At 58.6% G+C, this 23,086-nt stretch overlaps 2 protein-coding genes and 1 long non-coding RNA gene across 4 annotated transcripts in view; 2 read left to right on the top strand and 1 right to left on the bottom strand.

Moving 5' to 3' along the window:
- LOC123382523 overlaps positions 1–20,635 on the bottom strand; it is a 58,585-nt gene extending 37,950 nt beyond the window's left edge. The window contains exon 1 of the long non-coding RNA XR_006591001.1: positions 20,468–20,635. This is a non-coding gene — a long non-coding RNA (uncharacterized LOC123382523). The remainder of the gene's footprint in view (positions 1–20,467) is intronic.
- Positions 2,851–4,277, top strand: TNP2 (transition protein 2). The gene is made up of 2 exons (XM_003998865.6): positions 2,851–3,285; positions 4,113–4,277. Exons 1-2 carry the CDS (start codon positions 2,931–2,933, stop codon positions 4,127–4,129), a joined length of 372 nt encoding a protein of 123 aa, XP_003998914.2. The 5' UTR covers positions 2,851–2,930; the 3' UTR covers positions 4,130–4,277.
- Positions 12,858–16,541, top strand: SOCS1 (suppressor of cytokine signaling 1). 2 transcript variants are annotated; one of them, XM_045047615.1, is made up of 2 exons: positions 12,858–13,248; positions 14,953–16,541. In XM_045047615.1, exon 2 carries the CDS (start codon positions 15,003–15,005, stop codon positions 15,651–15,653), a length of 651 nt encoding a protein of 216 aa, XP_044903550.1. In that variant the 5' UTR covers positions 12,858–13,248; positions 14,953–15,002; the 3' UTR covers positions 15,654–16,541. The 2 variants fall into 2 exon arrangements, with proteins under 2 accessions (XP_044903550.1, XP_044903549.1); XM_045047614.1 differs by lacking the exon at positions 12,858–13,248 and adding an exon at positions 14,302–14,426.
- Positions 20,636–23,086: the final 2,451 nt, after the last annotated feature.

Below are 23,086 nucleotides of genomic sequence, written 5' to 3' on the forward strand. Positions count from 1 at the left end.
CTCCCATCACAGCAATGGGCAGTGGGAGCCCAGAGAAGGTGCCAGATCCAGACGCAGACCCGGGCCCTTACTCTGGCCTTCAAGAAGCATTGGAACGCGTCTGTTGCCACTCTTGCCCTGGATCTCTTAACCCTGCTCTTGCCAAAAGAAATAACCAGTGAGGTCTCACCCCCTTCCCTCGGTCCCCCGAGCACCAGGCTCCTGGGCCCAAGAAGGATCCTGGTGGGGGCTGCTGGAGATAGGGGTGCGAGGCAGACAGTATTTCCAGAAGATTCTCAGTGCAAGGAGAGGCCCTGACTTACTCGAAGGGGAGGCCACCGCTGAGGCCCGGAGCAGGCAGAGGGGATGTGATGTCGGGAGGAAGAGACCCTGCTGTCCAGGGCCCCCAACTCCACGCGCCGACCAAGGAACTCGGCGAGCCGGTTCCATCCTTCTGTCCACGCCCCATAGGTCCGCCTGCCCAGTCATCTGCCCGAAAACATCCCTGTCGAGCCCCTGCTGCATACCAGGCACCATGCCAGGCTTGATGGGCCCTGAGTTGAATAAAACACAGACTCTATCTCACTATGTACTGGAGGGCCGGGAAGTGGGGAGTCAGCAGTGGAGGGGAGGCAGGAGGGGGGAGGGAAGGGGGGAGGAGAGTGGGGAGAGGGGAGGATGGGGGAGACAGTCCAGAGACCCACAGCCAGTCTTGACAGAGTGGCCCAGCACTGAGAACCCAACCAGCCCCACTGAGCTCACACAAGCAGAGCCCTCAGGACAGAGAGGGCCACGTGGGCCCTCCGTGACTGAAAGGCAGGACTAGAAGGGGCCAGACCTGGACTGGAATCCTGGCTCGGCCACTGACGAGCTGTGGGACTCCGGGCTGGTCTCTCAACCTCTCTGAGCCCGTTTCCCCTTTGTTAAATATAATAATGAGACACCCACCTTCCAGGGTGCATTAGTTTCTTAGGGCTGCTATAATAAATTATTACGGATTTGGTGGCTTCAGACAATGGAGATTTATTCTCTCATAGTCTGGAGGCCAGAGGCATGAAATTAAGGTGTCAACAAGGTCACACCCCCTCCGGAGGTCCTACGGGAGAATCCTTCCTGCCTCGTCCGGCGCACAGGGGCCCCAGGACTTCCTTGGCTTGTGGTCAAGTACCCTCATGGGCTCTGCCCCCACCTGGTTTTTCTCCCTGTGTCTCGTCTCTCTCATAACGACACTTGTCACTGGATTTGGGGCCCACCTGGATAATCCAGGATGCCCTCAAGATCCTTCATTTACTTACATCTGCAAAGATCCACGACAGGTTCCAGGGGTTAGGACATAGACATATCTTTGCGGGGGGGGCCACCATTCAGTCTACTGCACAGCATCCCTGGGAGGCTGGAGGGCAGGGCTGCCTACAGAAAACGTGGGGCCCGGAGGCCAGCCACACAGGAAGCGCTCAGTAGACGAGAGCGGCTTTCGCCACGACTGACGGGACATGCTTAGTAATAACCTGCGACAAAAGCAGGTGGTAGCAAAGCCTCACAACAAGAGGCAAAGCTGTGCATGACCAACAGAGAGAAGCGGGGGTTGGCTGGGGGGGCTGCTGGGGGCGGGGAGGACAGAGGGTGTGGCGTGGCAGCAGGAAATGGGAGCTACAGGCTGAGCGGCCAAGAGCAAAGCCCACGGGCATTGGCCAAGGTGTGGGGAGAGGCAGGCGGCTGCGGACGGAGCACCGAACGGACAAGCGAGCTCCGACGGGGCTGTGTGCAAACGCAGGGACCGGCTTTCCGCTCTAGGAGCTGGGAGGTCTGAGCCGGGCCAGGGTGGTGATTCCAACTGGATGGCGGGGCTCCACCATCAAGGAGGGGAGCAGGGTGAGGAGCAGGGAGTCAGGAGAGGCAGGCTCTCAAGGCGACCACGCAGTCAGGCTCACAAGAACGCGGCGAAGGAAGGAGAGACATCCCTTTGTTAGATAAGGAAACCGAGCCTTGAAAACCAAAACACGCTACCCAAGATCGGACATAAGCCCAAACCGGCGTTTGAACCAGGTTCTAAATCCCCCAGCTTGAAACATGCCTGGGAAGGTGAGCTCACCAGGCAGACCACCCATCAGTCCGTCCGGTGACTCTTACCCGCCGTGCGGTAAGCCATCCAGTCGACTCGACGTCTGCCCACCCGCCCGTCTGGCTGCGCACTAGTCATCCACCCGATGGGCCGCCCACAAGGCCAGCCAACTGCACCAGGGTCAGAGAGGTGCTCCTGACTTCCACGCTGCGTGGGGGGAATACGGAAGCGCACTGGGGATGCTTAGACAGCGGGTATGGAGGTCCTTCTGGGGGCTGGCCCGGAGCCAACCACTGGACGTAGATTCTCTAATTCATCTGACGTCCCGGGAGATCGGTATTCTTATTGCCCCCGTTCTACAAAAACCAGAGGAAAGCAAGCAGCAGATCAGGGATATGGACCCAGCTCCATCTGAACCCAGGGTCCCTACCGCTTTTTTTTGAAGTTTTGTTTATTTTTGAGAGAGACAGAGACAGCGTGAGTGGGGGAGGGGCAGAGAGAGAGGGAGGGAGAGAATCCCAAGCAGGCTCCGTGCTGTCAGCGCAGAGCCCGATGTGGGGCTTGACCCCACGGACTGTGAAATCATGACCTGAGCCGCAACCAAGAGTCGGACGCTTAACCGACCGAGCCACCTAGGCGCCCCAAGGGTCCCTACTTTTAGCCAACAGACGGGACTCTCCCAGAGCGCCCCTGAAAGCGGCCCCACCCTGGGGTGAAGGCAAGGGGCAGGGGCTTTGTCCCAGCCTGGCCACATCTGTCACACCCTGGTGGCCTGTGCCATCACAATCAGCCCCGATTATATAAGCAGGGGCTGCCGAGGCCTCTGTAAAGCCGGGCGTGCTGCGAGAGGAGAAGGAGGAGGCCTCTGCCCCTCCAAGCGTGGCCTCCCATGGACACCAAGACGCAGAGCCTTCCCGTCACCCACACCCAGCCCCACAGCAACTCTCGGCCCCAAAGCCACACCTGCAGCCAGTGCTGCGGCCGGAGCCGGAGCCAGAGCCAGAGCCGGAGCCGGAGCCGGAGCTCCGGCCACAGCCCAACCGACCACCAGAACCAGAGTCCAGACCCCAGCCCACCGCCGAGGCACCAGAAACACAGCATGCGCTCCCACCACTGCCCCCCGCGACCCACCACTCGTTCCTGCAGCTACCCCAAGAACAGAAGGAATTCGGGAGGAAAGGTGAAAAAGAGGAAGGCGGCCAAGAGGAGCCCGCAGGTGTATAAAACAAAGAGGCGGAACTCAGGTACCTTTCAAGCAGGTGGCGAAGGGCCACAGGCCCCTCCCCTCCCCCCTCCCCGACCCCAGACGAGGGAGAGCAGCCCAGCTGGACCTTAGGGGGAGTGAGGTAAAGGCTGCAGCCTTTAAGCCAGAGCACAGAGGAACCACAGGCAAGGGTGGCCAAGGCGAGGAGACTAGGGCGGTCGTACAGGTGACGCACTGATGGACTAGCTCTTCAAACAGAGTGGGATGATGGGCAGGGTGGCCGGATTGTGGGTTAGCTAGATGGGTGGATGTGAGGCTGGCTGGGTAAACCACTCATTAGAAGGTTGGTCCATAGAGGGTTGGGTGACCAAGGTTAGGCGGCTGAGTGGACAGAGGGAGCGAGGGATAGACTGCACCCCCGTCCTCCCCCGTCCCATGACTGGTGAATGGATGGTGAATGGGTTGGGCATAGTTCGACAGCTGCGGAAAGAAAGGTGAAATGGTTGACGATGGGCTAGGTGGGTAGATGAGCAGATGAGTGGATGGATAAAAGGGTAGATGAACTGGCTGGTCAACTGGAAGCCTGACTGCACCGTGGGAGGAAGACGTTTGGACGGACAGACTGAATGGGTAGCCTGGATCCAGTTTAGTGAAAGGGCGTTGGGTAATAGAGGGTCTGGGTGAATTCATGGATGGTTGGGTGATAAGTGGGACAAATGGGCGGATTCACAGAAGGCAAAAGGGTGTTGACAGTCTAATAAGCTCCACCCACACCCCCCGTATTTAGTTGCCGAGGAGCAGTCCAAAATCCAAGGGAGGCAGCGACGCACTCCCAGTTAAAGGTCCTCTCCCCTTCCCATCCCTCAGGGCGGAAATACAACTGAGACAGCACCCCATGGCTTGTTCCTGCATCGGCTGCACCCAAATGAGAAATGCCATCGCGCGCTAGAAGGAAGTCAAACTTTTTGCAGGAATGCATTATTACGGTGATTTCTATGCAACGTTGATTAAAGCTTGTACACTGGATGACCATTCCTGGAGTTGGCGTCTTGGTTTCACGAGAGGGGGCACGTGGTTGGGGGGCCTGGCTTGGAAGCTCAAAGAAGGAAGAGGCCGTGTAAGGAGCAGGGGCGTGGCTCGCGCCGGGACCTCGCGGAAGTGTGCGAACCAACGCGAGCACAGGAGCAGAAACTAAGGCGGGCTGGACACGCCAGGAAGCTGGGAAGCAGACGGGCGGAGCCCTCCTCGGCCCTGTACCTCCCACCTCGGTGCACACACACCCGAGATGCCCACGGGCCCACACGTTCATGTGACCCACATGCCGTAGCCAGCACACAAGAGTGGCAGGAGACAGGCGAGGGGAGGGGTCGGGAATGTGCATTTCGAAGTCCAGAGCACCCCGAGTTTGAACCCTGGCTCCCGTTTCCCTGCTGGTGACGCTCCACAACTTAGCTAAGGGCCCAGGTACGTTCTGGGGCTGTGCTGGGCTCTGGGAACACAGAGGACACACAGGGCCCCGTCCAGAACATTCTGGGCCAAAGGAAGAGTGTGTGCAGGTGGCGGGGCAGTGCCAGGTGGGGGCCAGGTCCTGCGGGGGTTTGCACCGGGAGCCTGGCCGTTCAAGTCACAGGAGGGTCTTAACAGGGTCCCGTGCTCGCTGCCGTGTGGAGACGGAGCTACAGGGAACAGAAGAGCCGGCACAGAGGGGACAGCCATCTGGAATCAGTCTCCTCCTCTGGAGGTGTCGAGGGTGTGAAGGGGCACGCAGGCCTCACGCTTTGCACATAGTTTGCACTGAAGGAGCCTCTGCAAAAGTAATAAGGCAGACGAAGTACCAGATGGTGGGAATGGTTAGGGCCCCATGTAAATGACCACAAGTGGCTTAGGGTCAGACCCAAGTTCCTCCGAGACCACCCTGCTCCACGTCTAACCGGGTAATCATTTCTCCCCTCACAGTCCAGCAGCCCAGTCACTGCCTGGCAAAGTACCCAGCACAGTGCTGGGCCCATGGATGCTTGGGATTCCCTTTTGTGTTTCACTTGGCATCTGGGCTAACGGAACCGAGGGGAACATGTGGAGACGGGTCAGGCGTGGAAGTGCTCGGGGGGTCTGCAGTAGACGGAAAGGAACCAGGAGGGGGTCTTACAGCAGTGGCGACTTCATGAAAGTGCCATCACACTGTATGTCAATTACAGCAAGGCTGACTTTTGCGGGACAGTGGCAGGACCCCGAAGGTCCCCCCTCAGATCTCTGCTGTGTGGCTTTAGAGAGTCATTTTCCCTCTCTGTGCCCTGGTCTCATCTCCCGAGGAGTTACCTGAAGGGGGTGGGGATGTTCCCTGAGATAATGCAATACAAGCATCCGGTACAGGGTCAGGTACACAGTGTGTACTTCCTGGGCCCCTGTCCTCCCCACAGCAGGGAGATGTTCCAGGTTGGCACCACGTACCTATGAGAGGATGTGGGGAGGGCTCAGGCGGGCTGGGGAAATTACCATTTACTGAGCACCTATGAGGTGCCAGATGCTTTGACATAAATGTTTCCACTGAATCCACACACCTAAGGCAGGAGACATTACCGCTCCCATGTTACAGATGAAGCTGAGACTCAGAGGTAAAATGGTTTGATAAGGTCTGCAGGAAGGCAGGTGTGAGATCAGACGTTTATGTTTTGCCCCAAACCACCCGGTTTCCTATTAAAAATGTAAGGCCAGATGATGCCATGATAGTCACGGACAACTCAGGGCAAAAGAGTTTGGGGAGCCCTTCTGGGGAGCACATTTTAAGGGAGCAGGTGGAGACAGAGGGTCAGAAGATGAGGTCAGGGACTTTAAGTCCCACTCACCAAAGGACCTCCCTATTCCCTGGGCAGTGTCCTTTTATGACATGATCACTGAAGGCAGGAGATCTATTGTGGAGACACAACCTCTGTAATAAGAGAAAGTGAACTGGGAAGCAGACAGACTGGGTCACATGTTCCCATGTTTCCAACACTCAGAAAAAAGTTTCACAACCACACACACACACACACACACACACACACACACACACACACATACAGATGACCAGTCACATAGACAAAGGACTCGCCCTTGGAGCCCATTCAGACACGGAGAGAGTTAGGTTTACATGTGAACTCCTCAGCACGCGCACGCACACACACACACACACACACACACACACACACACACACACACCTCTTCACATGCCGGCAGGCACTCACAGGCACACAGCCCCCCTCTCGCGCAGACACCGATGACAAGAGGAAAAACAGCAAACCACAGGCTCATTCTTTTACTTGCTTGGTTTCGGGTGGAGAGGCAACAGTTCGGGGGCAGGTCCGCTGGAAACCCAAATTCAGGAAACAGAAACAGCCACTTTGTTCAGCCACTGGGAAGGTCATGCAGATTCTGAAGGCAACATATCTTGCCTTTCCGGTTGAGAGATTTCATTTGGGTGGGATATTGGGGGTGCGGGGTAGCCTCAGAAATGCTGGGACACAGCCTCACCTGTGGTGGGGCTGCCATTCCTACGGGCCCCGGGGGTCGCTCGGGGGACCCAGCAGTCCTGGGGCACATCCTGGGTTGAGACGCCCCGTCTGAGTACAATTCAGGAGGAAAAATACTGAAACTCTGTAGCCGTACAGACCCAGATTCACTTCCCAGCTCCCTCACTCCCTCGCTGGACGACCCTGGGCCTGGCTCTTTACCTCTCTGAGCCTTATTTGCCTCTCGTGCTTTGTGAAGAGGTCCCAGGGGCCCCTTGCTCTTGACTGCTGTATCCCCAGCACCTAGCCCGGGGGCCTATCAGGAGCTCAGTGCACATTCGTTGACTCGGTTAAGAAAAGGAGCAGGCATTAAGGCAACAGTGAGACGCCACCTGTGTGCCCACTGCACGGGCAAAAATGGCAAAGGATGGGTAATAACAAGTTCTGGTGAGGGTAAGGGAAGCAGAGACGGTTGGCTGTGGCTGCTGAGGGCGTGATGGTGGTCACGCACGCCGGCAGACAAATCAGGCATTTGAAGCGCGCAAGGTGTTTCTCACACGTGTGCCGAGAGGAGGCCCAGGGAGGTCCAGGGTCACGTTGGTTTGTAAGAGCCAAAACCTGGCAATAACTCACGGGGCGCCTGGGTGGCTCGGTCGGTCGAGCATCCGGCTCTGGCTCACGTCATGATCTCATAGTTTGTGAGTTCGAGCCCCGCGTCGGGATTGTGTCTCCTTCTCTCTGCCCCTCCCCAGCTTGTGCGTGCCCTCTCTCTCCCTCTCTCTCAAAGTAAATAAACTTAATTTTTTTAATGTTAAAAAAAAAAAGAATGGGGGTTGATCTCTCTATTCGGATGGCCGGCAGATGTCGTTGGGTGAAAAGAACAAGATGGGGAGAGATCTATCATTTACAGAACAAAGCAGCCTACACAAAACAACACTTTGTTTTTACGGGGCAGGGGGCGGAGGGGAAGCACGACATAAGTGCCCACAAAAAGATCTGAAAGTGCAGAGACCAAGCCGGGGCCTGGGGTTACGTCCGGGGAGGGAAAGTGCTTTAATTATTCTATCCCAGGAAACGGAAGAGTAAGTCGAGGAGAAAAACGAAATGAGCATCGGCGAAGCATCCAGCAGGTGCTCGGCAAAGCTTTGCTGACCTTGAAGGGAGAGGGTACAGGTGCAGCGATTATAAACCGAGCGCAGAGAACCCATGATTATAAACTGACTGCTCTGCGGCCCACGTTTCTGGGCTTGGTGGTCCAGCCAAGGTGGCCCAGAAGGCTCTCCCCAGAGGCACTCATCACCGCAGGGCAGGGAAAGGCCAAGGACAGCACACGGCCTTCTCCCAGCCAGGCCTCTGCCTATAAACCCTTCCTGCTTAGCCTCATCTCCTGCCACCTGCCACTCGGGTCCTCAGAGTTTTGTCTCCAGGCCTCTGCCCGTGCCGTGCGCCTCCAGAAGCACACTCCCTTCTTGTCCCTTGGCCACGTCCTCCCTGGTCTTTCAAACTCGGGTCCAGGATCACCTCGTCCCAGAGCCCGCTCGGGGCCCTGCCGGGCTGGCCGGGTGCCTCTTCTGTGCCAGCGGGCACCGGGCCTCCCAGGTCGCGGGCCGCTGTCGAGCCTCCGGAGACGAGATGCCTCCCGAACCTGAGAACGGGGACCAATTCAAGCCGCGGTACCTGCCGTTGGCAGTAGCTTTCTCACAGTGAGCAGCGGGGTGAGGTGAGGAGTCATCCTTGGCCCCGACTCCCGATGTCCCGGCCGGCTGTGTGTGTTTCCGTGTCTGGTTTCATAGCTTTTACACATTCTCTTTTGCCCTCTGTCCACTGCCAAACGGAACTGCCAGGCCCACCATGCTTGGAGTTCGTGAGGGTTCTTGGGGCCTCTGGATTAAGTCCATTTGCCTGAAGCCATCACACTTACTGGCGGGGGGGGGGGGGGGGCTGGGGGAGCTGGGCCTGGAACCAGTTATGTCTGGGCTCCGTGACCAACGCCCTCAGATACCCTCTTTCCTGCCCCTCCTATTTCGGAGTTATTGATACAATAGCCCCTACTTTCTGCCTACACTTCATCTCTGACCTACCTCTTTCCCCACCTGTCGCAGGGGGATAAAGAGACCGCTGGAAGGTTCTCATCAAGTCTCCCCAGGACCAGGGAGGAGCCCTCCTGTTGTCACTTTGGAGTCCAGTCACCAGCTCATGCTACCCCTCCTGGCCTTTCGGCCTCCTCTGCTGTAGAGGAGAACCTTCTCCTTGGACTCGAGGGTCCCGAGGGGCGCACGCGTTCCCTGGAAGCCGCGATCTTTCCCGCTGTCGGGACCGGCTGGGACCAGTTCCACGCCCCACAGCGAAGCAGGGGCCTCTCCAGACAGAGGCCTCAGGTGGGGCTCAGCCTCTCCGAAACTCCTGTTCGCGTTCCACCAGCTCGCTGAGTAGCGCTTTTCTCCTCTGGTAAATGAGGGCACCTAATTACTGCCACCTCATAAGACCATGGGAAAGAGCAAGTAAGACAATATGCCAAAAAGTTGTCACCCGGCCCAGAGCTGGGGGCCCGGTAAACTGTGATTCCTCTCCCAAGGTCTCCCAGGAAGTGAGGGTTGACCCCCAGGACTCAGGCCTTGGACTCCCCAAGCAGCGTTCTCTCTTACAATGTCCCCCGGCTGTCCTTTGGTACTGGTTTTGCACCCACTTGGGGGAATAGGGTGGTGACACCCTGGCGGGTCAGGGACAGTTGTGAGGTATGTCCCAAGGCCTCTAGTGCAGGTCACTGTGGCTAAAGACCCAGCTGTCTGGAAGGTCAGAAGCCAGAGGGTTCTTTCCATGTCCAATCCTACAGTATTTCCTGGGCCTCAAGGACTGGCTCCAGCCGTCAGGGTGAAATCCAAGCCCTTCCCACCTCCTAGCCGGGACCCGCCGGACGGACTGGACCCCTGCCAACCCCTGTGCTGAAGCACAGGTGAACCCCTGCACTCACCCCCCTTGCTGTCTACACCAACACCACGCCCTCTCTCGGGTCCTCACACACGCCTATCGTTCCCACCGCAGGGCCTTTGCATGAACTGCTTGATCTCTGTGCCCGGAGTCACCTTCAGCCCACTTTTAGAAAGATCTCAACTCCGTCACCATCTAAAAGGCTTTCTCTGCCTGATCTCACTCTTGCCCCAAACCCGCATACCTCTCGCCGCTCCCTGTCCCCACGTTTATTTCCCCCGTGGCACTTAGCACAGCGTGAAATGCTTATGTGAATTCCCTGCCTCCCGTCTGTCTGCCTGAAGACCCCTGAGTTCCCAGCGCCTGGCAGACAGCGGGCACTCGACAACTAACCTGCTGAATGAATACCGAAGGAGGGAAATAGATGCGCTCTTACCCCCATCCTGCAGATAGGGAAACGGAGGCACAGAGAAACCAAGAAGCTTGCCCCAGGCCCCGTGCTCATTAAGTGACAGGTTTAAACCCAGGCTGATGGTTAGCCGTCTCCACGATACAAGCCACACTGCTCGGGGCTCCCCAGAGGCACCGCCTCCCATGGGAACCCGGGCTGCCACCACAGGCTGGAGGCAGGCGGGATGGAGGAACACCGGGGCAGGGGACAACTTCAGGATCGCAGGCCCTAGCCAGGGACAGCTTTTCCCGGCAGAACTCGGCCAAAGCTGGAAAGAGAAGCTGAAAACCTGAGCCCTGTGGGCCAGGACTTTGATTCCCCACTGCTGCTGGCTGGGGCCCCACATGTCAGGCTGCCGCCCAGCAAGCTGTGGACAGAGGGCTGTCTCAACTGCCCTGTGACAAGAAGTCGCTTGTGCCAAGCACCTTCTCTGCCGGGCGCTCTGCTTTGGGCTCGGTGTGCACCGCTGCTCTGCGAGGGCCAGGACTTTCAGGGACTGTTTGCAGACGGGGCAGACAAGGCCCAGAGAAGGCAAGCTGCTTGCCTGAGGTCACACAGCTGGGAAGCAGCAGGCGTGGGATCCGAACGCAGCCCTGTCTTGATGTGGAGCCTGAGCTCCTCGGGGCTCCCGCGCTGCCCAGCTTCCTGCGAGCCTGGGGCCAGTCCTCCGGGGAGAAATGCCAGGAAGGCAGATGCCTGTCAATCAACCGATTTCTTTTTCCCTTTTGGTATCTGGATTTGGTTTCGTTTTGAAGTCAGGGCTTCAGAAAATGAAACCAAAGCTAGAGTGGCTGTCCTGTTGGCGGTAAGTGTCCTGGCCGTGTGCTCAGTGATTTGAGCCTGAGTCACCACGGCTTTCACAAACAGGATCTGGTCAGGGTGGAGGATGGGGCCGAGCCCACTGTATGGGCAAGAAATTGGCGCTCAAGGATGAATTCAGAGCCACAGAGGGCGAGGTGGAGGCCTAGACGCTGACACCTGGGGCCTCCTCAAGCTCCGAAGTGAGAGGGAAGCTGGCAGAACCGTCCCCACTCCTCCCCAGGCAGGCTCAGGATACAGATGAATCTCTGATTTCTCTCGCATCTACTGTTTTTCTAGCAGGCAGACCAGGATTTGAGATCACCAGGAACTGGGGGAGGGAGCTGACAGCACGGTGGACACGGGTGAAAGCTTTGGGGGGTCTGATATATCCTGCAGCTCCGCCCCTTCTGAGCTGTGTGCCCCAAGGCAAGCGATTCCCCTTCTGAGCCTCAGTTTCTCTGTCTGCAAACTGGGCAGATTAGATTGTTACGCCAATCCAATGATCTAAGGACTGCAAAGCATGTGGCGCACAGTCACCTCAGGCCAACACGTCACAGGTATGAGTCAATGGGATGGAGGAGGGGGGCTTCCTTCACAGGCATGGGTGGGAGTGTGGCCACAAGACGGGGCTGTGAGAAGGGGGCTCCAGACCCCAAGGAAAGGGGTGGCTCTCCCATAGAGCCATCGAAGCTGCCAGTGGGGGTTAAGGGGGCATACGGACCATCAGCTATTTATAGATTTCCCTCTGCCCAGAGGCCTGCTGAGGAGGCTGGTGGCAGGAAGACAGATCATACAGGAGCCAGCCCAGCCTGGCCTTCTCTGGGCCCAGACCACGGCCCCCTGTTCAGGTGAGAGAGAAGCGCTACCCTTTCCCACTGCCAGCACCCAGAGCCCTGGTTTATCCCCACAAAACTCTCTTCCTCCTGCTTCTAAAGTGGACACAGGGATGGGGCGCTTGGGTGGCTCAGTCGGTTAAGTGACTTCAGCTCAGGTCATAATCTCATGGTTCGTGAGTTCAGGCCCCGTGTGGGGCTCTGTGCTGACAGCTGGGAGCCTGGAGCCTGCTTCGGGTTGTGTGTCTCCCTCTCTGCCCCTCCCCCACTCATGCATGTGCACATGCGCACGCTCTCTCTTTCAAAAATAAATATTAAAAAGGGGCGCCTGGGTGGCTCAGTCGGTTAAGCGTCCAACTTTGGCTCAGGTCATGATCTCGCAGTCCGTGAGTTTGAGCCCCGCGTCGAGCTCTGTGCTGACAGCTCGGAGCCTGGAGCCTGCTTCCGATTCTGTGTCTCCTCCCTCTCCCTCTGCTCCTCAGCCACCTGCGCTCAGTCTCTCACTCTCAATATTAAATAAACATTAAAAACAAATTGAAACGGACATGGCATGAAGCCATGTGGCTACAGGACCTAACACGCTGCCCGCAGGCACCCTCAGAGGAACAGAGCAAGACCGAACGCCTGCTGAATGCTTATTATAATGAGGGATGGCTCTGAGTGTTTGACCCATAATCCCTACAATCCCTGCTGCTAGGAAGGAGGTACTATTTTTGTTTCTGTTTCACGCATGGAGAAACCGAAGCCGAGGGGTTAATTACACACTCAGAATCACAAGGCTGGAAAGTGGTACAGGTGAACTGGAATCCATGTAGTCTGGGTCCAAAGTCAGACTTTTAGCCACTACCTTTTTGTTTTTCCACCCCCACCACAGGGCACAGCACCAGCAGGTAGGTCCTCTGGAATGACCACAGCACCTGACCACTGGCACATGCACGTCTCCACACCTTGTCTCCCACCTCCTTGCACACTAACGTGCGCGCGCACACACACACACACACACACACATATACACACAACACGGGACAACTACGTTAGTGACCAATACCAGCTCCTGCCAACATGAATTCCGGGAGCTGATGGGGTCCTAAGCAAGGCTGGTTCTGGGCCATCCCCTTGTGTTTAAGAGGAAACGTGGGCAGCCTGGGGCCAGGGAAGGAGAGCACCAAGGGGATGGGCGGGAGGACCTAGAACCCATTAGGGCTTCAAGGAGACGGGAGGGCTGGGCTGCAGTCTGAGAACGGCCTGTAGAGGGCAGTATGTGCCAGCGGGAAGCCACTCGCCAAGCCCCCAGCCAGGTCAGTCTTCTGCGTAACCCCTGAAGAGTCTGGGACTAACCACGCACTAGCCCCGACCCTCATTAGTTCTTTCTTGCCTTCAAAAATACACGTACCAACCAGGCACGTACTCCGTGCTTCTCCACGACAGACAAAGTCACCGGATCACGCACACGGATGTACAAAGTATAGCTGGCACCATCAAGCCCCCATGATCCCCAACCAGAGGTATGAGTGCGGGGTGGCGGCAGTGGCGGCAGATGCTTGACCGAGTAGCGGGAAAGGACTCTGTAAAGTAGTAGTTGGGGGAGAGGAGAGCAGGCCAGGAAAACTCAAGGTAGGTTTTTGGAATCATCACATCAATGAAACATCTTTTCATCCGGCTCCAAAGTGCGTCTGGAGGGGCCCAGCTGTTTCTCTCCCCAAAATAAGAGAGGAGGGCATGCTCATCCAGAACCCCACCCCTCATCTGCCAGTCGCTGCAGATCACAACCCCTCCGCGGGGCCTCAGTTTCTCCAGCTGTCCCCTGGCGGGGAAGCGGAGCCAAAGCTGCCCTTAACGGCCCCGCCCGGTTTCCGAGGAACTCGGATCCGCAGTCGAGGCGCCTTTCTCGCGCTTCCGAAGGGTTCCTCTGAAGCCTGTGGTCAGGCCGCCGCTTCCTGGGAAGCCCAAGCCAAGACCAGGGCCAGTGACGGGCTGGGAGGGGTGCGGGGGGACAGTCGCCCGAGGGTTTGGGGCTGCGGGCGGCAGGGGGACGGCGGGAGCAGCCCCAAGGGGTCCGGGGCCGGATCTGCAGGTGGGACCCCAGAATCGGGAGGTGCGGCCTGGCTACAGGGGAGTGGAGAACAGAGATCTACCGGAGACGGGTGCCGAGATACCTGGTGGGGGGAGGGGAGAGGGGTGTGTCGGAGCCAGTCCAGTGTATACTAAAAGGGCTTGGCTGCAGAAATCTGCGCCCTAGGGCAGTAGTGGGGGCAAAAGTAGGGGCTCCAGGTGCAAAGGGGGCATCGGAATGGCAGGGGGTCCAGAGCCCTTGATGGAGGGGTCCTAGGATGGGTGTGAGGCTGGGTCAGGGGAGGGGGGTGCCTCCCCGCGGAGGGTCCCTGATGGCGTGCGAAAGGTCGAGCTCGTGTAGCCCGCGCCTCGCTCCACCGCCGAAAAAGAAACCGAAAGTGGCGCGGAAGGGCGGGGCCTGCGGGGGGGGTGGAGCCTTAGGGGGCGGGGCCGCCGCCAGCGGGCCCCACCTCCTACCCAGTTTAAAATAAAAGACTGGTGCAGGGGCGGGCGCGGAGCAGAGCGAGCTGCGGCCGTGGCAGCTGCACGGCTCCCGGCCCCGGAGCATGCGCGAGAGCCGCCCCGGAGCCCCCCGCCGCCCCGCCCGCGGCGCCCCGCGCCCCGCCGCCAGGTGAGCCGGGCACTGGGCAAGGAAGCGGGAGGGAGAGGGGAAGACAGGACAGGAAAGGACGGCCGGGTGTCAGGCCGGCCTCGGGGGCCGCAGGATGGGGTCGCGGCCGCCACGCCCCTGGCCCCCGCCGGCCCCACCCTAGCAGCCCCCCGCGCGCGGGGTTCCTGCAGCGCAGCTTCTCTGCCTTGGTCCAAACCGCCCGGACGAGGCGCCAGTCCCCGGCCTGGCCAGCAGGCGGCGGCCGCGAGGCGGCGAGCCGAGGGCCCGGTGGCCGCAGTCGGGGCAGGTTGCTCTCCGCACCTCTCTCCACGCCCCCCTCTCTCACCCAAACTCTGAGCGACCTGGCGGCCGGACTCCGCCTCTGCCGGGCCCCCAACCGCCTGGAGGAGCTCCGCGGACGGGGAGGCCCGTTTGCTAGCTGAGCCCCCGGAGGCTCCCGGGGGCCGCGCCGACTCGCTCCTGCGCCCCTCGGCCCTTTCGGACGGGCCCGCCCCGACTCTCGGCTCACCGCCCGTGTCTCCCCCAGCGCACCCCCGGACGCTATGGCCCACCCCTCCGGCCGGCCCCGCGTGTAGGATGGTAGCACACAACCAGGTGGCAGCCGACAATGCAATCTCCACGGCAGCAGAGTCCCGACGGCGGCCAGAGCCTTCCTCGTCCTCGTCCCCGCCCTCGCCCTCGGCGGCGCCCGCGGTCCCCGCGCGCCCGCGGCCCTGCCCGGCGGCCCCGGCCCCGGCCCCCGGCGACACGCACTTCCGCACGTTCCGCTCTCACGCCGAGTACCGGCGCATCACCCGAGCCAGCGCGCTGCTCGACGCCTGCGGCTTCTACTGGGGGCCCCTGAGCGTGCACGGGGCGCACGAGCGGCTGCGCGCCGAGCCCGTGGGCACCTTCCTGGTGCGCGACAGCCGCCAGCGGAACTGCTTCTTCGCCCTCAGCGTGAAGATGGCCTCGGGCCCCACGAGCATCCGCGTGCACTTCCAGGCCGGCCGCTTCCACCTGGACGGCAGCCGCGAGAGCTTCGACTGCCTCTTCGAGCTGCTGGAGCACTACGTGGCGGCGCCGCGCCGCATGCTCGGGGCCCCGCTGCGCCAGCGCCGCGTGCGGCCGCTGCAGGAGCTGTGTCGCCAGCGCATCGTGGCCACCGTGGGCCGCGAGAACCTGGCGCGCATCCCCCTCAACCCCGTCCTCCGCGACTACTTGAGCTCCTTCCCCTTTCAGATCTGACCGGCCTCGCACGCAGCATTAACTCGAGGGCCTTGTTATTATTAATTATTATTTCCCTGGAACCACGTGGGTGCCCTCCCCACCTGGGTTGGAGGGAGCGGGTGTGGGGGCGAGGCGCCTCCCCTTCTCGGCTGGAGACGAGGCCGCAGACCCCTCCCCATGTCTTGGGGCGGGGGCGCACCCCCCACCCCCCGGTGCTCCCTCTGGATCTCCCTGGTTGTTGCAGCACCTTAACTGTATGTGGGGCCAGGACCTGAATTTACCTCCTACCTCTTCATGTTTACATATACCTAGTATCTTTGCACAAACCAGGGGTTGGGGGAGGGTCTCTGGCTTTATTTTTCTGCTGTGCAGAATCCTATTTTATATTTTTTACAGCCAGTTTAGTTAATAAACTTTATTATGAAAGTTTTTTTTTTTAAAGAAAAAAGGTTTCTAGAGCGTGTGCTTTGCTCCCAGGATTTCTCCGGGGTTCTGACCGGGTCCACGGCAGAGCGGTCCTAAGACTGATGGGTTTGGCTGGAGGTGGAGTGTGACCTGTGCTCTGTGGCCGGGGGACCTGCATGGTTCCAGCCCTCAGGGGGAGAGGAGTAGCGGGTCCAGCGTTGGTGTTTCGTGTGGGGTAAAATGGCAGCTCCGTGTTTGAGCCCTTAACGTGTGCCTTGCCCTGTTCTGGGTTTTCCATGCCTCAATCAGACGAGCCTATGAAGCAAGACGCTTCTCATTTTTCCAGAGGAGAAAAGCAAGGCAGGGGGTGAATGTGCCTGTGGCCATTCCCGTGTCAGAGAAGACACCTGGGCGTCTTGTGGCTGTCCACCCAGAATCTGTCTGAAATGGATGACAGAGAGGAAACTTCTTTCATTCTGTGACCACAAAGACTTCCAGGAAGGTGGCGGGGGGGGGGGGGGCTTGATGAGTTTTTGGAAGAGGAGGGGCACATTCTGAGACTCAGCCTCGGCGGCGGCGGCGGGGGGGGGGGGCATTTTAGGTGGGGTGGGGGATACAGGACTGGGCCTGACTTCCTTCTTCCCATCCCGTTCTGTCTCGTGTACTTTTTCGGTGAACACCCAACCTGGAGCCAGAAAACTGCTTTGTGGTCTGTGGTGGCAGGAGGGCCCTGCTCGCGGCTTTGGGCAATTCCCTTGGCCTCTCAGGGCCTCAGTGTCTTACCTCTAAAATGGGTTTGCTGGAGGAGGTAGCCCTCAGCAGCAGGTGCCTAGGTGCATCGCGGACACAGGTGAGGCGTTCAGGAGCTGGGGGAGGGAATGGGCGCTCCAGGACGCTGCGGGGCTGGCCCACCCGGCCAGGAAGTGCCCGTGACACGGGCTTTACGGCTACTCCTGTGTTGGTGGGTTGGTGGGTGGCCTGACGGATAAGCCGTGCCGGCAACTGGGCGGCCCCACCTGGTGAACCGAGTCACTTTTGGGTTTAGGGTTCAGCAACCTCACGGACGTGTCGCGCTTCGTTTTTAGAAGTTAGACCGGCCCTCTGCAGCTTAGGATGGAGTGTCCTAATATTTAATAATACCTTTCAGACTTGAAAGTGCAACATAAAACTAACTTGCTGGAGAACTGGAACAGCCCAGGCCTGTCTTGGGGATGAAACCGGTTCCAGCCCTCAAGGTTAAGGATGGCCTGGAGAGATTTAGGATCTGAGAGAGCCTTGGCAATTGCCTCCTTACACAAGGTGGTGCGGGAGGGAGGGGTCTCGGCTCTGTGCCTCCAAGGAGAGACTGCTTTTCTCTTCACCACCTCCCTGCCCTTCCTTCACGGCTGCGTGGATCCCCTTCTGACTTTCCCGGTCGCCCACCCAGCTCAGGCAGTTCCCGGAGAAATCCAAGAAGGCGATGCTGGGGTATACCACAGACGCTCAGGGAGCACTTGCTGTAGGCAGGGTCCTGTGCTACCTTGTTGAATCCTCACCGCTGGTCTGTGAGTTAGACACCTCTCTCCCATTTTACAGAGAGGAAAACTGAGGCTCAAGAGAGGCAAAGCAGGGCACACGATTGGTGGCGAGGCCAGCGCTTCAGACCGGGTACCGGCCGGGAGGCTGGATATCAGCAGGCAACACAGCCTGCCCGCGAGGGCCTAATATTTATCTATGGTGCCATTCGAGGCCCCTCGCATCTACGAGCAAACACGACCCCCAGCCTTGTGATTTGGCCTTGTGACTTAGGTCCTGTTAACATCCCCATGTGACAGACGGGGAAACAGGTCCTCATCTAAAGAGAAACGAGTTCACAATAGTTTCAGGGCTTTTTCAGCTTCCTAGAAAAAAAATTTTTTTTTTTTTTTTAAATTGCATCCTCCCAACACAAACCCATTCCCCTTATAAAACCTGGAACAGAACGGCTAAGAATAAAGGCCCCTCTGATCACATTCCCCAGAGGGGGCCCCTTCTCTTTGTGAGTCATTTTTTAAAGAAGCTACGCTAACATATGTACAGTGACCTGAAGTGACCCCAAAGCCCCCGGGAGCTGCACTCCGCCCCTTGTGGCTGCGATCTTGTGCACACAGCACGGCTGCAGAGGAAAAGGGCTGGGGGTGGGGGTGGGGTGGGGGAGGTGGCAATAGAGAAGCAATGTGTGTGCCATGTGGCTTCCCTGGCGGTGCAGATTCTGTGTCTCTCTCAAACCTCAGCTTCATGATTCAGCAGCACTGACGTCAATTTACAAGAATGAAAAGTGATAGGAGGGACTGTGTGGGGCGGGGGGCGGGGGCCGGGTGGGGGGCCCAGGTGCGGCCGGGAGGGGGTGAGCTGGGCACCGTGGCGCACACGGAACACAGGCAAGCAGCAGCTCCGGAGAGTGGCAGGGCACGGGCCTTGGACCTGCGGCAAAGCCACCCCTGGGCCGGGGACTCTGGTCCCCGTTTTCGAGATGAGGAAATGGAGGCTCAGAGAAGTACAGTCACTCACTCAGGGTCACACAGCTCGAAAGTGATAGCCAAGACTGGCACCAGGTCCGTCCCACTCTAAAGGCAGTCGGGTTCTTACAGAGGGGAGGAGGGAATATTCATGGGCCTCACTGCCACCTGCTTGGTCCTCCCACCCTCATGAGCAGACGGGTTACTGCCCCACAGACAGGAGGGCTGAGCCTCTCGCTGGGGTCAAGACTGCACAGAAGCTGGCAATGTCTCCGAATGTAGCAGTGCTCACTACGTGATCGCTGAGCTCCGCACAGCGCACGTTCCCGAAGCCCCTACTATGTTCCAGGCGTTACTGTGAGCCCAAAGGATACGGGAATGAACGGTTCCTGCTCCCCTAGCGTTCACATCCAGGCGTCCAGAGCCTCAGGTGGTAAATAGCAACACAAGAAACTAAAGGAACAAGAACATTCCAAGCAGTGACAGTACTCGGATTAGAGGTCAACAAGGTGGTTGGCCAGTGAGTGGGACTATGCTAGAAAGCGAGCTCAGGAAGGCTCCTATGAGGGGACACAAATCCTGCCTGGAATGACAGGAGGAGATAGCCCAGAGGCCACAGTGCAGGCAGAGGGAACCGCGGGGCCATCTCAGGAAACCAGTTCAGCCCGTCAGAGAGCAAGGGCTGGCCAAGCTGGAGGGGACGGGATGGGGTCACGTGCAGGAGATGAGATGGAACAGGTGGGCAGGGGCCCTACAGGCCATGGCGAGGACGGGGGGTCTGACATGTGACGAGGAGCCCGGGTGACCTGATGGAGTCTGTGTTGTGACCAGACTCTGACTGCCAGGTAGCGACAGACTAAGGCAGGGACGGAGGCCTGGGGAGATCACTTCAGGCTTCTTGCCTTATGATGTGTGTATTCAGGAGGGGGTGGCATGGGGGAGCAGCTTATTCTTTTTTTCCTTGTTAATGTTTTATTTATTTTTGAGAATGAGAGAGACGGAGCATGAGCGGGGGAGGGGCAGAGAGAGAGAGGGAGACACAGAATCCGAAGCAGGCTCTAGGCTCCGAGCTGTCGGCACAGAGCCCGACACGGGGCTCGAACCCACGAACCTTGAGGTCATGACCTGAGCCGAAGTGGGACACTTAACCGACTGAGCCATCCAGGCACCCCAGGAGTGGCTTGTTTTTTAACCAGAGCCCTCAGCTCTGGGCAGCCAGGCAAGGCAGGGACAGCCGCAGGACCGGCCTGGCTGAATGCTGAGTGTGGCCCAGGCCTGGAGTGACAAGCCCCGGACAGGCCTCAGTCAGAAACCCCAAGCCTGGGTCTGGCCCCCCAGGCTCCAGTGAGGGGCTTCCCGGAGCACGACAGGTACAGGGCAGGGGCAGAGCCGGCCTCAATGCTGGGGAAGGGGTGCAGAGCACCCAGAGGAGGTGGTGAGGCGCCTGACGCGGCCGACGCGGCCCGTGTTCCCTGCAGGCAGGCTTTGGAGCCCCGTCACCTGGGCAGCCCTCACCTGGCCTCCGCCACCATCATCCAGAGACTCCCCAGGGCTCAACATGGACTTGGCCCGATTCTGGGCGGAGGGGGCGGGGCTCAAGGTCCCGCAGAGAGTGCAGTTTTCAACCAAGCAAATTCACACAGGGGCAGCGGTGGCCGAGGCGGGCGCTCAAACCGCCCCTCCCAACCATGGTCTTGGCCCTGAGACCCGGCTGGCAGACGACCTCACGGGCAATTCGGATTCCGGCTCTACCCTGAGCGCTTCCCCACAGTACCAACTACCCCCCCCCCCACCCACCCACCCCCGGCACGCACACTCACAGGCCCCGTGTGGGGTCGCCCCGCCAAGCCGCAGTCCTCCCATACTCCCGCTGTGCTCAGGAGGACGCCCCCTGCCCACAAGGCCTCGCGAGGCCTGCAGGTGGCCCACGTGCCTGGCCGCCTCACTCACCGCTCCCTTCTGCCCCCGGGACTTCGCACACGCCGGGCCGCGCCCCTGGTACGTCGTGGGTGGTTCGCCGGCCTGGGCACCGTCTCCCGCGCCCGAGAACCCCGAGGGGCTCCCGCGCTGCGGAGCAGCCACGAGCAGCCACGTGCTGCGCGCCCGTGACGTCACCGCTCCGCGTCACCGTCACCTGCAGCCAATGGACGGGGCCGGCAGGCCGGGCTCTGTGGGCGGTGCTCTTCGCCTCCGCTTGGTCCTAACGCCGCCAGGTGCGGGCTGCGGGCGGGCCGTCTTGGGGCTCCCAGGGCTGTGACAGTACCCCTGAGGCCCGCAAGGTCTGGTTATGCCAGATCCAGGCCTTAAAAGGCGGTTCTCGCCACCTACTCCAGTCCTGGGGGACCAAGAAGCACTTCTACCCGATCCCGGCCCACACCGACCCTTGCCTGCCCCAGCTCGCCCGGCCCTTACCTTCCTCGCTTGGAAATGACAGCTAGCTGTACCCGCCCTGTCGGTGAAGTTAAATAAAGGGGTGCCTATAAAGCGCTTCACACGTGATAGTATCCAGTAATGGGGGCTGGCCCTCTCCGCTTCTCGATTCTTGAATTTCTATTGTTTTGAAATATGGCCATTTCCTAAGCACCTCATGGGTGTTAACACTTCACCCGGTCTCCAAGGCAAGTCTGGAGCGGGTCCCAGAAGGGTGAGGGAATTGCCCCCATCCCTGCAGGTAGAAATGGCTAAGGCGCTCTGACTGCAGGAACTTGACGCCCAAGCTCATGATCTTACCCACTGCGATGCTCAAACCGCTCCTATGTTTATGCTTCGTCTCTGACACTGAGGACCACCCTGGAGGACGTTCAGAGCCACAGGAGCGGCCAGGGCTCGGAGCATCTCACTTGCCTGCCCGTTCCCCACAGCACAGGCCGGGAAGTCAAGAGAGGCGGTGGGTTGGTAACAGGTGCACGACTGCATGAGAGTTTGTCAGGAGAACAGCCAGGGCCCCTTGATCAGAAGGGACCCTGGTCAGTGGCTCTGGGGGCAGCCCCTGGCAGGTGGGCGATTGGGATGCCTGATGAGGACGGGTAAGGTTAGGGACGCTGTGAGCCACGTCTCTGCTGGATCCTGTGCAAGAGCAGGGCTGGGAGGGAGACATTCAGGGCTGGCCCCGCCTGGGGGCCTGCGGGGGCCTGTGTGGTGAGACATGTATTTCCTACCACACCTGGGTGCATCCGGGAAAGGCAGCCAGAGAGGTATGACGAGGCAGAGGAGGGCACAAGGCCTGTGTCAGCCAGCCTTGGAGGGCCCCTCCCCACCGATGTTTTGCTCTGGGAGGCAGCTTGGAGGAGCAGAGAGAGCCGGACCCCGGGGACCTGGGTTCGAGTCCTGACCCTGTGGACGGTGTGACTGCGGTGGCTTCATCCATAAAATGAAAATTAGACCCACTCTGTCCTGCTTCACGGGGTCTGGAGGATCCAGGATATAATATAAGTAGAAACAAAATGGATCACCGTCCAAATACAGGAATCGCAAGAATAACTGTTATTTTGCATCACACACACTTCCCAGGTCTGTGGAATCGGCATGGCCGTTAAAGTAGGCAGACCTGGGTTTTTTTTTCTCAGCTTGCCATTTATTAACATCAGCGGCTCCCTGCTCACCACCATCAAATGCTCCCTGGACGCTGGGCATCGTTCTGCGTAATTCCTACACAGTATCTCATCTAATCCTTACAAGAACCCTATGAAACAGGTGTAATTATTATTACCCTCATTTTGCAGATGGGGAAACTGAGGCACAGAGAGGTTAAATAGAGTGCCCAGGATTTTCCAGCCATTTCCCCATTTGAAGCTCCAGGCCGAGGTGGTTAAGCCGTCAGACACTGGAGCTCCCCTTTTATGATTTTTGCCAAGTCTCTCCAGGTTCCGGCTGTTCTGTTATTCAGTTATCATTTTCTTCAAATCAAGCCACTTGGTTTCCTTAAGTAAGCTTTATTTACAGGGAAATGTATCACTAACACACACAGAAAGCCCCAAAGTGGTAAACTCTAAAAAAATGCACTGGGGGCCACCTGGGCGGCTCAGTCGCCTGAGCAGTCGACCTCAGCTCAGGTCATGATCTTACCGTTCGGGTTCCCGAGTTCGAGCCCCGCATCAGACTCTGTGCTGACAGCTCAGAGCCTGGAGCCTGCTTCAGATTCTGTGTCTCCCTCTCTGTCTCTGCCCCTCCCCTGCTCACTCTCTGTCTCTCTCTCTCTCTCTCTCTCAAAAATAAATAAACATTAAAAATTTTTTTTAAAAAGAAAATGAAAATAAAAAATTCAGTGACATCCAAACAATGCTTGAATTGTAGCTGGATCTTGGTGTCTTTGCTCTGCTGGGAGAGAAGGTCTGCTCTGTGTTTGCTCAGGAAGAGAGGGAGGAAAGGAGAGACAGGGAGAGAGAGAGGGAGGGAAGTGTCCAATGTCAGAGAGAAATATATATATGTGCATCCAAAGCACCAACAGCACCCATCTCAGATCTTCTGACCTTAAGCAGAAAGATCACAAGAGAATGAAAATAGGAAATTGTTGTTGCAAGGGGAAGGCTCAATGTTTTATAAAAGTGTTCTTGGGTCCCGCCTGAAATC

The sequence above is a fragment of the Felis catus genome, chromosome E3, assembly GCF_018350175.1.
Source record: "Felis catus isolate Fca126 chromosome E3, F.catus_Fca126_mat1.0, whole genome shotgun sequence".
Classification (NCBI taxonomy): Eukaryota; Metazoa; Chordata; class Mammalia; order Carnivora; family Felidae; genus Felis; species Felis catus.

Coding starts and splice junctions, on each gene's coding strand:
- TNP2 (XM_003998865.6), top strand. CDS start 2,931: ATGGACACCAAGACGCAGAGCCTTCCCGTCACCCACACCCAGCCCCAC.
- SOCS1 (XM_045047615.1), top strand. CDS start 15,003: ATGGTAGCACACAACCAGGTGGCAGCCGACAATGCAATCTCCACGGCA.